Source organism: Atractosteus spatula, chromosome 6, assembly GCF_055471065.1.
Source record: "Atractosteus spatula isolate fAtrSpa1 chromosome 6, fAtrSpa1.hap1, whole genome shotgun sequence".
NCBI classification, from domain to species: domain Eukaryota; kingdom Metazoa; phylum Chordata; class Actinopteri; order Semionotiformes; family Lepisosteidae; genus Atractosteus; species Atractosteus spatula.
Genome location: NC_142711.1, coordinates 32,500,276 through 32,515,925, shown reverse-complemented (window position 1 = coordinate 32,515,925; position 15,650 = coordinate 32,500,276). Strand labels below are relative to the sequence as shown.

General features: G+C 35.8%; 1 protein-coding gene across 1 annotated transcript in view; it reads right to left on the bottom strand.

Moving 5' to 3' along the window:
- wnt3a (wingless-type MMTV integration site family, member 3A) overlaps positions 1-15,135 on the bottom strand; it is a 52,688-nt gene extending 37,553 nt beyond the window's left edge. The window contains exon 1 of the mRNA XM_088918664.1: positions 15,041-15,135. Coding sequence (XP_088774790.1) covers positions 15,041-15,135 — 95 coding nt within the window. The remainder of the gene's footprint in view (positions 1-15,040) is intronic.
- Between the last annotated feature and the right edge of the window lie 515 nt (positions 15,136-15,650).

Genomic DNA, 15,650 nt, shown 5'->3' with positions numbered 1-15,650 from the left:
ACTTGCTGGTTGTGGAAATAAAAAAAAAACAACAATTTATGTTGTAGGAATACAGAAAAACAAAAATGAATTCAATGTTAGAACTGTCTGTTCCACAAGATTTTTTAGAAATTTTGATTAAAGACTAATATGCTGGCTAACAACAAGAAGTCCCAAAAATCCTTATTTTAACATTTTAATAGAACTGTTCTTTCCTGAGATAGAGTGGCACATACACTGTTCAATGCAAATAGACACATAGCCTGTGCACCGTAAATGAGCTTTTTGTCTGTGAATTGACCATTTTTGTAAATTATGGACTGAAATAATAATCCCAAAAATGTATTATGTATGAATTGTGTACTGTAGTATGCATGCACTCAATGTGCTCAATTATAGTTACGGAGTATACTATAAATACAGAGATTACAGTTAAAATATTTGTGAGCCCAATGCTCAATTAGTTAACACTATGCCTTGTTAGTTAAAAATCTGAGGCAGGTACAGGCAGTCATGCACAGGTTAATTAGTGCACTTTTCATTGACCTCTGTAGCTGTGTTAAGCAATAAACACCAGAGACTACAAACATGCAAAAGACTGACCTCTGACACTGTTTAATTGCTCAAGACATGGGTTGAGATTTGTAAACTGAGACTGCAGTCATTTTGAACAACTGCTGGTAACACAACAGGGCGTCTTATTCAGCGATGCTTATCTGATATGTCTATATATCAGATATATCCCTACAATGTACAGAGGCAGACCAAGAAAACCTACCTGCATAGTAACCAGAAATCACAACCTATTACACCCTAAGTCAATTCCCAATGCATCTTACTTCTCATCCCGAAAGGAGAGACTTTGAAAATATGTGATGATAATAATAATTGCATTTCTACAGCACTTTTCTGACCTAAAGCATTTCACATTTAGGAGATAAACAACTATAGTACATCAACCACTGTGTTTCACACTCCACTTAGGTGAGGTCAGATTGTGCTGCCCGATGCGGAATTTAACCAGGACACCTGAGTTAACACACCTATTCTTTTAATGACCACAGGTAATCAGTACTTCATTTTAATGTCTCATGAGCTGGACAGGACCTCCTACAGCAGCGTTCCCTGTCACCATCCTGGGTCATTGGTTCAACCAGCACAATTAACTTCACTAACCTGATTTTCCTTAGAGATCGCCCCATCCCTGTATTGCCCAGGTACATCCTTCTTTAATTACAAAATCAGGCAAGAAGGTAGTAATGTGATCTTTATATATATGATGTCTTTTAAGAAATTCATTGCAACATCCAACATTAGGAATGGAATAAGAACACATGTTCTTATTCCATTCCACATTTTATGCAAAATATTTTTACGTGAATTTGTGTACAGTATATGTGGTTGGTGATGAATTTCACAGATTCACATCGGGCACAACACACACCTGAGCTTCAGTTTGGGAACTAGTTACAGGTTCTTTCTTTATCATGTGGCATCACCCTCAATATGGCTCATACAGTGAAAACAAGTATGAAGGGGAAAGGCAAGTCAAGAAAAGTGGCTGATTTGATACTTTCTTCGCCCTACCTCCATGTGCCTGAAAAAAGAACTATTCAAAAAAAATTACTGGACTCAAATCTGATGAACACTTTTAATACAACATAACCCCGATATATGGTTTGACACTTTTTCTATCTTTTTAATGAGTATGTTTTAGGTCTTGTTTCTTAATTATTTATGTCAAATTTTCATTTTGAGAAAACTTGACAACTAAATGAAATTCCATGCTGCCATATCTTTAAAGAAAAGGGATCCTTTTTACTATAGTGATCCTGCAAATATTTAAATGCCAAGTGAAACTGCATGGAAAGTCTTTCATGTCTTAAGCAGGAGGGCTGATGGTAAAGGAAGATTTGTAGTAGCCAACAGAGATTACAAATTGACCTCAGTTTGGCCTTAGTCACTACTTGCCTTAAGGCATTCAGCATCTTTAAACCTTTCAATCCACAGGAACATGTGTACTGCTATTAGCCTCACAACACAATATAAATCTGGCTTGTCCAGTATGGGAAAGCATCATCAATACACATTAATCACCTTTATCTGAAACAAGCTTCCTACAAATGTATTTTATGATATGATTTTCCAGATTTGCTGTCCATTGTGGGGTATTTTGCAATAATGATCTAGACTGTAATTCTCATCTTTGGTGGACAAACATTTGGTGAACCCAGGCTAAACTGGATAATATTTGCCAATTTAACATGGTCCCCAGAAAGAAAACAACATTATATTCCTTACGTTTCTGTTTCTGTGTCTCTATTTAATTGCTGAATTGAACATGTCTCTAAATGACAAGGTTCCTGCACACATCATCATCTGAAATTTCATGAAAGGATGAAATGAGGACTCATGACAACCGGAGAAATTATAATCCAAAGAGAAGAACTAAATACAAGGACCTTGCCAAAATAAAAAAAAATTGAAGGCTAGCTACTGTATATGATGAACTGCCAAAGCAAGGGACAATACCACAAAATGACACACAAAAACTTGGGGGACTTATGATTATTATTTTCAGACTAATTAATTTGAATATTAATTGAAATTGCATTTCATTCTTTAATAAAACCCAATTATTATTTAATATCAAGGGGGACTACAGCTTTCAGCTGTAAAAAAATGTTTGCTTTTTCATACAGAATAATCCCCCCAAATATCTCTGTACTTTATTGCTTTCAAATTCTGCTTCTCATCATAAAATAAACATAGAGACATTTGACATTTTTTCATGAAATATAGTGGCAAAGGCAGCAAACTGAGCAAAAAGAAAGAAAACCTTTTTGGATAAACTTTTAAGGACCCGTTTTTTTTTCCTTAAAATAACGCATTGTGAAAACCAGCATCGAAATAAAAGCAGTTAGCTTTAACAAGATCATTGAATACTTTAGACAGGTAAATCCTTTGGGGCTATTCTCTCTCTTTGAAGTCAAGGTCAATATTTTGACCAAAGCTTGTCTAGCTAAAGTTAATTTTCTTAAAACTTTCCTTACTTTTAAATACTTAAAAGAAGAAAATCAAAGTAAAAATACTTGCTTCATTCTAGATTCTTATACTGTAAGTCTCTACATAATCTTTATAATTCATTGCTCTTCCATTTCTGACCAAAAGCTGCAAAAGCAGCAGTCAAATGAATCGAACTCCAGTATTTCTCACACTGTCATTAAAAGGCTCTCAATTTATAACCAGGCATGCCAGCTTTACATGTACCACCCAGCTTTCTCTAACTCGTCTCTGCTTTTGATCCTTCAGAAATAAAAAAGGAATCGTATCTGATTCAAGTCTAACCTATTTTTTCCTTTTGATTTGAAGTGGATCCTGCCCAGATTTAATGCATATTTTAGCAAGTCCCTGCAGAGGACTCCAGAATTAGCACTTCACTTGTAGGGCCTAGGGCCATGGAGTCGACTTTGACATCAAGAAAAGCGTGTTTGGGAAAAGGAATGCACAGCAAGCCTGTACCTCCAGGTATTTAACTTGCACAAGGGGGTACCAAGAAAGAGACAGTAAAAGCACACTTAGGCCAAGTACTGTACGTTATGCACCTGCAATGCCAGAATGAAACACATGCAACCCACTTGACTTGAGACGCCATTTGCCCTGTACTCTGTATCTACAACAACATAATGAAATACAATGTCTGACCAACAAAAACAGTTCTTTGACTAGATCAGGCATTCCTAATACATTTCATTAATGCTTCCGATGTAGTCAAACCTTAAAGCTGACAGCATTAACACTAATACCCAGAGTTTGCACTATTTAAGTCAATAGCTGATGGAAATGTAAAGACTGATATCTTACTCATCACAACCAAGATGGCACCTAAAGATGGTGTATTTTAAAAGATAAATTTTTTATTAGAATTAACAATTCAAATGTATTGGTATCCAGGAGGCACTGTCCTTCTTTTTTTCTTTAATATATCCCAATGCCACACATACATATCCAATTTATATGGTATTATATTGTTAGTAGTTAAATTTTGTTTACATTTTGGGTGTCAGCATTACCGTTCCTTTGTGTATGTTCTTTCTATTTCAAAATAGTTTTTTGAGGCATCATATCACGATTAACCATAAAGACTTTGATATTGTCAAGCTAAGATGCAGGTTAAGTCATGTGTGGGATAGGAAGTGTGGGATAGGAATAGGAATGCCCCTTTATTCAGACTGTCTTCCCTCTTGGTTCTATATTCACCATTAACTAATTTTTTAAGGCACCTTCCCTTGCAAAGGAAGCCGAGCATTTTGGGAATATAATGACTTATGGAATATATGGACCACCAGCACTAACTACTGTACTCTGTTCATTAGAAACACAACAAAAACATGGTCTTCCCTTATTTCTAAACTTTTCTGACATGACAGGTAGGTATGGCCTTTGTTACATGGGGCATTTCAGTTAGGTTGCATTGCACAAGTGATCAGTGTTACCTCAAAACCTAAGGATGTAAATGGTGTGATATGGACAGACTGCACACTGCACACTGACCGCAGCAATGTTCCTTAATTCAAATTATAAAACAGCTGCAAGCCCATCAGCACTAATTGCCAGAGCTTTACATTGATGATAATCGCATTGTCCCAGAAATTCAAAATTATTTAGATTTAGATCTAGCAATATTTTGGTATAGTGCTTTGCCAATACTGACAGTCTTGAGAGGCCTGTGCTATTTGAAATGAGTGTTATCATGATGAGTTGACATTGCTGTTGCTATAACAACATAAGGCGCATAGGTCTCAAAATGTTATCAGCATAATTCTGTATAGTAAAATTTACTTTGATATTAAAACCTTGTTTCCAAATTTATCATTAATGGCCCTTAATTTCCAACTTCACTTGCACTAATAACAATACTTCCTATACACATACTGTATTCTGCTATCAGCAAATCAGACACAGATTCATGAGAAAACTTCCAACTCATATTCTGGGTGATGTCATTCATGTTGTTATATACTGTAAACCGCAAGGTGTACAACATGGTGGCATTGAGTCATATTGTGACTCTGAAAGACACAATTGCATTTGTAGTTCTTCCATGAGACTATAAGAGATCATGCAGATAGTTTTTTCTGGGTCATTATTTCATGTGATTAATAGGATCTGAGTCAATCAGGGTTGATTCCTGCCACTTGTGTCTAGTGAGAGCAAATGGATCAACCCTGAAAGCCCTTGAGATTTCACATAACCACAGTCCCTCACATCATATTCAAACAGGTTAACCATTTAGCATTGTATAATTAATAACTAGGGTTCAAATATGTGATGCTTTTATAAAGTTTTCTAAATATACTTCTTAGATCATTAAAGATTTACGGTAGCTATGGAGTCTGTCGGAACATAATATAGCAATGATCTACCTATAATGACAATAAAATAAAAGGTAGCATTTCTCTCTTCAGGGAAAAAAAAGGTATGAAAGGTTTTGCACAAATTGTACACACTGAAGAATACAAAAATATTTTTCCTCCAGGTAGTACTATTTTCTTTTCTTTTTCCTGTGTAAAGACCTTATTTCCTTGTTTTTCTGGGACTTCTTCAGTAACAAAATCCAGGGGGAAAGTGTTTATCTAGCTTATTACTTCATCATTCTGTGAGGTTGAAACTGATAATATTCCTCAGCATGTCTCATGGGACCACTGTGTAGGAAGACATGAGTAAAGATGACAGACCAAGAGGGAGCTGATGAGAGCTGCTTTTGACAAAGGAAAACTGGAGCAGACCAAAAATAAAAGCACGTAAGTCTTGTGGTGAGAATAAAGACAAAATAAGAATCAGGTCTACTGCTAGTTTGTGGTCAGACCTCACAGTATTGCACTTACTTATGAAACATTTTTTTTTCATTATTCACATATAACTGCTAACATCATAGGTTTTAGATTATTAAAAAAATAAATTTCTAATCAAATATCAACAAGTACACCCATAGTGCAATACATACTGTCTTAACAATTTTCATATTAAAAGCTGCATTGAAAAATGTCTTATGATTCAGAGGTAAAACAGTATAGTAATTTCAGATGAAAAGCTTGTCAGTGGTGGTGGCTTCGTTTTTCCATTATCACATTTCCAATTAAATGGATTCATTTTTCCACTGTTGTCTTTTTGTATAATTTCGATCCATTGTCTTGACAGTTTAGTAGGGTTATTTGTCCACTTATTTCAATACAGAGGGCACAGACTGATGCCAGATCCTATGCACTGATATTCTTTGTTAACTGAGTTGCCCTTTCATGGCAGTAAGAGATAATTAATGTATTATCTTCTCAGCTTCTCCGATCTTCAGTAAATATTTAATGGCTTAGACCAGAGTACAGACACAACTGTTCCTATTATATTTGGTACTTTTATGATTTGCAGAAAGAAAAAGGATTTTCCCCCATTTGGAGTCTTAGAAATAAAAGACAAGGCAAGAAAGAAAGAAAGAAAGAAAGAAAGACATGGTCAAAGATAAGAAACCATCAATGGTACAAAAGAGTAAAGCTAAATTTTTTATTTTGCAGATATGTATGAAGAGGCAAACATAAATGTCAGCTGTCTGGATACTGGAGGTAGGGAGGAAACTATCCTCATATTGACCTTCCTTTCTTTCTATAAATTGTTTCTAAATTGTGGCAAACCTTTACATTGGGTGGCACAGTGGTTAGGCTTCTTGACTACTAAAGCTGGGGCCCTAGGTTCAATATTAGACCTGCGGTGCTATATGGGTGAAGTTTGTATGTTCTCCCCTATTTTTTGCGTGGGTTTTCTCCTCATGCTCCTTTTTCCTTCAACAGTCCAAAGACATACTGCTTGGTTAATCAGCTTCTGGGAAAATAGGCCCTTCGGTGAGTGTATATGTCAGTGGCTTGCAATGGACTGGCATCCTCTCCAGAGTGTAACACACCTTGCGCCTATTGCTTGCCAAGATAGGCTCTAGCTCTCCTACGACTCTGAATTGGATGAAATGGTTAGAGAATGGATGGATGGACCTTGATATGGACACTTTCAGCTTGATGTTCAAGAACTAAGAGAACAGTAGCACTGTCCCACGTATACAATCCAAACACCTGCTGTCAGTGCCGGATTTCCCCTACAGTGCCTAGGGCCTACGAAATATTTAGGGCCTTGAAGGAGGGAAACACTAGTGAGTAACGAAAAACGAGATGAAACAACATTCTTGCAATCGACTCTAGGTGCTCCAAATCAATAATCATACGCTATCTACAGGCTGTTCTAGAAACTAGAAATATCGAAGTGATGGTCGCTCAACTCATTCCATCAATCACGTGGTTTAGCATTAGAACAGTTTAAAGTGCATCATGTCAATCGACTTCATTCAATTGGCATTTACCCCTCTTTTTGCACATTTCGAAGTGAAACACCAAAATCCGGCCCTGCCTGCTGTTACCAAGATTCTGCTCCTTTTGGAATAGCCAAGTGCACCAGACTCTGCAAAAGTGCATTTGCATAAAAATATCAATCATTGAATTAAAGGCATCAGAGAAAATGTTAGGAACCATTGAAGATTATTGTGTATGAATGAGGACAAAAAATAAAATCAGTGTCACCAAATTTTCATTTCTTCATATTGGATAATCTAAAATGAATACTGTAAGGATTACTGAGGAACTGAAAAAAAAACACTAAGTAGTATTCTACTACTACTTAGTGATGCGGTAGATCACACTCACTACCTGGTTCTCCATTAAGACTGCAATAAACCTTTCTTAAATAATACCAGTAAGTCTAATGTTTGAACACTGCAATAGTGCCAGAATACGTCTTTCTCTTTTTTAAGAAGCAAAACAGTAAGGAGAAACCCATTAGTGGAGACTTACAGTAAGTGAATACAACCTAGACACATAGCCCCAGGGAGCAAGTAAGCACAGGTTTGATCAAATTACAGCTTGGGATACAGCCTCAGGACCTCATGCACTACATACTGAAAAGCAAGAAACCAAAGGAACCCCATACAGCAATTAGACCTCATTGTGTTTTGAATAACTGAAAATCTGTTTGATTGATCTCAAATTCTAGAGAACAGCATACCCTGCATTTGATTACAGTGCTGATGTTTAGTTTTGTACTTCATAGCTGCCATTGCTATTATCTGGACATGCTTCTGTAATGACAGTGTAAGGACACAGTCTGAGGGATGGCAAAAACACCATTATGTTTGCATTTTATGTGACTCAGGCTACCACCAATATATCAACCCCCTTTTCCCCTTTTACCTATAATTTGCCTTTGTCACTGTAAAATGACATGCACAGCCTTGTTTCTGCTCCATGCTGGCAGTGCATGATAAGAAATTATTTGTATGTGGGTCGTCAGTGACACCCATTACAGAAAATGTCATAGTATGTTATGTGTGAAGAATGTCTCATGGAGTGTGTGAAAAATATTCAGCTATGGCTGAAGTTGATATGTCGATATATGCGGAGATATTTTTGTAAACAATCCACAAGCCTTTGTAAAAGGAAAACACAGCAAATATGAAAGATAACTGAATTCAAACCAATTGTAAGAGGGACATATGCTTTTGTACACCCCTTGATCTACAGTGTGTATAGTTTTGCCCAGAGAGTGTTTACAGTATAGCAATAATTGCAAGTATCCTGGCACTTTTGGCTAAGCCAACAGTGTATCCATGGCAACCAGTTATCATATGTTTTTTTTCGTAGATAAGCTAAGAATGCTGATGAACTTTAAAACATATTCATATGACACCAAAATGGATTGCTATACTTACTATACTTTATTGCCATGTCAACAAAATTGATTGGAATTTGCTCCAGTTCAGCCCAGATAAAAAAGCAAAAAAAGACAACAAAACACATATTACACTTGCACACACAAAAAAAACCCAACAAAAACACATAGACAGTACATATTGTATTTAACGTTTATACTGAGAAGTTTTTATACTGAGAATGCACATAGACAACAATCTCAGCTTCAGGACAGCCTCAAACAAAGAGAACAGAATAAAACTGGTGAAATTGTCTGTTTAACTGGCATTTTGAAATTCAGAGCCTGGCCTTGTTAGCAGCCTTTCCTGATTGCTGTTTACAACCAGTCACCCTTAACACCTGGTAACCCTAGGGGCGGGGCAACTCATGAAAGCATGAATATGAAACATCTATAAGAAGCTTTGTAATGAAGTGCCTTGGCTCTTCTTTGAGAATCCAGACATATACAGTATTTCAGTTCCACTCTCCATCTGCTTTCATCTTTTTCTGATGATACATACTGTATGTGCAGCTTGAACTGAACAATGTTAAACTTATGTGAGTGGGGCTATTCACAAATGTTTTGGGGAATTATGTTTTGGATTATTATTTTTTAGATTAAGTAATAAAAACTGAATTTCAAGCTGGGGGTAATTCCATTGAAATACCTGTCATTCTGAGTATGAGATCATCCAGCACTTTTGCAGGTAAACCTGAATAATATTAACAAAAAGTGGCATCACTTTAGAAACAGGTAAATTGACTATTACTCTTTGCAATTTTTCACTGTAGTTTGAAATAGTTTATAACTGTGGTTGCTTGATATTGTGGTGAAATGTACAGTATTTGTCATCAACCTTGGATGGAAAGCATTGATGTGCAAACTACTGAAGTACTTCCATGCTTGTAATAACACTTGACTATGATGGATTTTGAAGAAATACATTAAGCAGATGTAAAACCAAATCTACCATTTTGACATACAGTATCTAAACAGTTACTGTTACTTTTTGTTTCATGTGACAATTATATGATACAATATGATGAAATTCTATGACACAATATGATTTTCAGTTATGAAAATATCACTGAAATTTCAGATTTCATGACTTTATAAAAACTAGAACTTATTCTCTCCATTTACAAAACACTTAAAAATGCCTAGACTACAGTTATAAAGAAGCGGTTAGTATGTATGTTGTCTAAATTGGACTGCATTTATAGTGCTTAATAAATACAGATTCCAGGGACAGTGTGGACAGATTGTTCTATATGGTTTCATGAGAATGCCATATCCTTTACTTCACAAATACTTTCAGTCACTTTAAACGAATTACATAAAATAAAGATTACAATCCCTTTATCAAAGGCCCACCAGCACAGTAAATTACAGTAGTACAGAAATACGCATCAGCTGCATCACTTTCACGTTCGTACAGGTTTCAAAGTCGTTGAAAGTCGTTGCCACGTTTTCAAAAATACATAAAAGGGCAGGTCCATTTTCAGTGTTCTGAAAATCACGTGAAAAATGTAGTACATCTACATTTTATTTGACCTGGTAGGAACATTAGTTGGAATGCTTTTTTTTTCTCACAATGAATGGAAATGCAATGCATCACAGCTACAGAGAACAGCAAAATTAACATAAAGTGATGTTGTTGTTACATTTTAACGAAAATCATTTGAAAAAATAACAATTTCATGCCATACAATAGTGCGCAGTAAAGAGCTGGGGATCTAATATGTCACTTCCTATTTTCAAAATCAAAGCGTGATTATTTTCAACGCCCTCGAAGTTTTCCAACATGGTAGCAATTTCAAAGGCTCCTCCTGTTTGTGCTGCATATTGAGCAGTTAAATAATCGAAGAAGAAGAAAAGATCTAAATTGATAAGACTCCACTGTAAAGGGTTAGCCTGGGTAACATTTCGCAGCTAAAAAGGCTGCTTACCCAGTTCTGATCAGCACACCTGAACATCGTGCCAAGTAGCTATTAAGCAGTGCAGTTGTGCAAGCTGTTTGCGAATAAACAAGAGTTTCCTTCACTGAGGCATCATTTAGCATTGTGTGACTAACCTCCTGGCAAAGCTTTAGTGGTTGCAGAAAATTTAACGCTTTGAAAACCACCTCATTCCAAGATCAGAGCTCTTCCTTAGCTTTCTCTAAGTATGTGGGAAGTATGCTATAAAAACTGATCCCATCAAAATATACTTGACCGGCATCAACGAATTGCTTCAGCAATCACAGAAAAAAGTCTTTAAATTCTGTCATTTTATAGACTTTTTCTTGCAGTATGCACAGATTGAAGGTACAATCTCTATTTCGATTTCCCTAAATAAATATTTCAGCACACCATAAACAACACTACTGCTAATAATACCAAGAATAATTGAAAACCTGTTCTATGCAATAATCACATATCCCATTAAGCTACGTTTTTTTATGGATGATATTTGTTTCTATATGTTTGGCAGTCACAGATATAAGCGACGTAAGATTTTTATTCCGTATTTTTGTTGAATAAATTAATAAAAATCTGAAGTATTTTTGTCTGCGGACGACTATCCATTTTTGTCATGCAATTATTAGCCCTTGTACCTGTATTACACAAGGTAAAATCTGTGACTGTGGAACACCAACAGGACTCCCATTAATGGAATAAAGGCAATTCACTTTATTGCCTTATACCACAACTCAAGAAACATACAGTATAAACATGATCATGAAGGCAGTGGTGAATTTTAGACTCAATGCAGAGCTCTTCAATATATTTACATGGAAGCAATATGAACACTCACATACTGTACATTTAAACGGTACCTGGCCGGATGGCTCCAAAAAGCCACTGGTAGAGGAGCTTGAAAGTCGGCTTTATGGTTAGCCAGAAAACCCGTACGCGTGCATACCTGTGCGAATGCCCACTTCTACTCATGTGTGCCAGCTTACCCAGGGCCTCTTAAGCAGTGATGAAGTGTGCAGTTCGTGAAAGTGTGAACAACCACCACACACAGCACTGATGGTAAAGTTTATACTAAGTGAAACGGGGCCCCAAATCGATCAAATCAGGGAAGAATTACTTATTTGTTGTAACTTGTGAGTTCTTCGATACAGCAATATGTCACACCAAAAAAGTGCTCATTGTCTAGTCTTGATGGGCTGATCATTTTTTAATACTGTTTTATAGTGCTGCGACAATGTAGAATACGACCTGCTGGCCACTATGACGGACATTTTGCTTCTGACGAAGCTTTTGCCAGCTGCCTGCAGCGTATATTAGAAGAAGGCAAGAAGAATACAATACTTTTGATATATGTCCAGTACAGTACATAAAAGTTTGCTACACAGCTTAACCTGCTGTAAAAAAAAACAACAGCAAAGCCAATAAGAAAATAAAAAAAGAACTACAGACTATACTGGGGCATTTAATTTTGAAGATAATAATGATAGATTTCAGTTTATTTAACAGATGGTAAGTAAACACAGACTCCTGCTATTACATTAAAATGAACATCACGGTTTAATTCTAAGACCGTTTACGTACTTATTCATAAAACTCTAACCAAATCCAGTAGGAGTCAGTCATTTCAGAATGCCAAAATCAAGCGCATGTGCAAGGATGAAAACCACCAATGTCATACCCAATATATTACATATATTGACAATATATGAATAAACCGAGTAATTTAAATTCTAGGAAATACAGAGATGTAACTGTTTTCCATAATATATGGAATATTTTCATATAGGATATCTTAAATAATTGGTTTGAAAAACGCTAAACGTAATTTAACCTAATATACTATTGCTAATATTATTTTGGAATATTATGCTGATGATAAATGATGCAGGGATGCTGAGATGAACGAATATAAAAAGTATTTAAATATATTTTTCCCAAAATAATCGTCTCACACAGTAAGTCAAAAAATCTAATTTAATGCAACATACTTTTATCTTTTTGCCTTAATAATAAAAACAAACAAGGAAGCAAATAAATGAATGCGTTTAATCTCATGCTATGCCAAAGCATTGCAGGTAGTCATCACTACAAGCAACCGTAGACGTATCTTCCCAACACCTAAAAAGTAATTTCGTTTCTGTTTAATTTAAGGTAGTTATTTCGCAATGACATTACCTGATAACTTCATCAAAAAGAAATAGTGCCCTTTAATAATAACAAAAATAGTTAATGGAGAAATCTCACGGAAACGAGTTTAGGATTACATGCGTATATCTGTCAACATCTACCAAGAATTGTATTATATGAGGCGAATGTGTCAATAGCTCAGCGTTTTAATTATGATAAGGGAAACCATAGAATTCCTACATCAGGTATGCAGGAGGAATTTCTAATGATTAGGCGTGGGATGATAGCACATAGAATACCGCCTCCTATTAATTGTTCTTATCCAGGTGTACATTTGCTCCAGTGCTGTCAAAGGGTGCGTTAACATTTTATCTCCTGTACTTGCTTAACCTCTTGAAACAATTGTCATGATCAAAATTTTCTTCTCCGATTGGAATCTCGACAACTTGTCCACGTTTGCGTAAATGGATCAGAAGTTTTACTTTTGTTTTAATCTAAAAATAATAATTTTGTATCAATACACCCTAATATGACTGTACGTGTCTATACACGTGAAATTACTCAATATAGAAAGGAGATTAGATCTCCAAGCGATTTGTCAGTTTCGTTAATGTACAGTAATGTATAGGAAACTTAGATTTAAATTAACGTTTTACATATTTTCTTTGGTTACACTCTTTACTCATGAATAAATAGTCTACTAAAAATCTCGTTTTACGCAGTGCTTACATTTCTTTAAATAAAAAAAATCTCTCCTTAACTCCGTAAAATCTGATTTTCGTTTTATTATTGATGCATCAAAATATTGCAGTGTCTTTGAAATTTCACAATACTTATCATGTGTAAGTTCTTCCAAGAGGTTAAACCTCAAAACTAATCACAGAAAAAAAACGAGCGTTAGGCACAATCTGCGTCTACTCCTAACCTAACCAACACAGATTTCAAGTTTTATCTGAAATCAGGATTGCACATGAACTGTCATCATCAGTGTGATCCTGATATGATAATGCAATGTTTGCTTCAGCTATTTTGTGGTTTTTATGTTGATGTTTTACCGTTTAATGGGTAACAGTGACCAAGACAAAAGCTTATTATTATCATCATCCACAGGGATTCCGTCTTCTACAACAACTAAACTTCACAATTATACCTGCAGAGCCTATACATGTCTTCTCAAGTACAGTTTGGTAACTTCTCTTTTGTAGTGGGTGTTATAATTACAGATCTGTCTTAAGGTAAAAATCTTTTTCATAACTGCAGTCACATTAATGAAGTACAATACAGAGTGTTGCAATAATCTCCAGAAAGCGTCAGTGCATCGTACAGAGGTGGCACCTTATTACATGAATTCAATCCCAAAAACTATTGTTATAATAATAATAATAATAATAATAATAATAATAGTAGTAGTAGTAGTAGTAGTAGTAGGCCTAGAAATATTAGCTTGAATACCAATGTCTTATTTATTCATAAATAAAACATTTTTTTTCTAAATATACACCACGGTTTAATTCATTGAGAAATTTGTGTATTTGTGTACCCTGCATTTTTAAACCTCTCCCAAAAACATTACTTAAACCCGCTTGCTTGTAAACGTCTGGACTCTGTCAGTAAAACATTCTATATTTCTGAGGGCGTTCTCTATATCAGAGATATTCTATTAATACCGCTCAATGAGGCATTTTATGTCTTTCTTAGTCTATTGAAAAGCAAAAGTCTTTCTGTTTTCTTTTATCAGACCGATCACTAATTGGTTTAAAGACACATTCTGCGACTTTTTTTCTCCTGAACCAGTCCGGATTGTTCAGTCCTACCTGCTATAAAAAGCACCTTTACGCCCAGCCTCAATGCTTCTCTTACTGTTTTACTGCTTTCACGATTCCACTTGACTAGCTCAAAATTCAACTTGAAGTGCTCATGTCAGCTTGTATCATTATCTGCTGAATTCAGCCAATGTTTTCCAACAGGATCAAAGCATCGTTTCACTTTAAACGGCTATCTGATACCTCTCTATGGTGCTGAGCACTGGATCAGGTATCATTTTTTAAGACAGCAAAACGATGAATAAGTATCGTTTATGACAAGGAACTGAATTAACCAACACCTAAAATATTGAGCCTTTTTGTTACAACAAGAATGACATTTAAATTAAACAAGGCAAGCCTTGAAAAAAAAAAGAAAAGATAAAAACTTACCACCAGATAGGGTAACTTGCCATGACTTGCGTAAGCCCACAAAGAAACAGGAAACATCCAAGGTAGATCATCCTTAGAAAAGTTTCGGAAAACATTTTTTTTTTCCCTCACACACACACAAAAGTTTGTAATGAAAAAAAAATCACAGACCAAAGTCGTTCCTCCTGTCTGAAATAGTTTCAGAGAGACAGTCCTTTACAACCAGTCAAGGCAGTGTTCGGGAGCCAAATATTAAAAGTTTAAAGCCGCTTGCTTTTGGGACCCAATCAGCATGTATTGCCAAAGGGAAAATTCTGATGATACTGTTCTCTCGCGCTCCCTTTCCTTGTGTCAGTCAGGCTGAACACAAACTCAGGAATGAGCTAATTGCAAGAAGATAGTGTTTTAGTACTCATTAGGGTTTGTGGGCCTCGAGAAGCCGTGTGTGATATATAATGTTGTTTAAAGGGAGAAGGAGGGGGGGCAGAGGGGTTTAAATAGACATGGGGACCCCTGTGGATTGGGTAGCTATAACAACCTGTCCGGATTTCACTCCCTAGTTTGAAGCTGCTAAAATGCAAAATTATAAACGTGTGAATTGCTTTTACTGTTTTGCTCTTGGTTTTCGTTT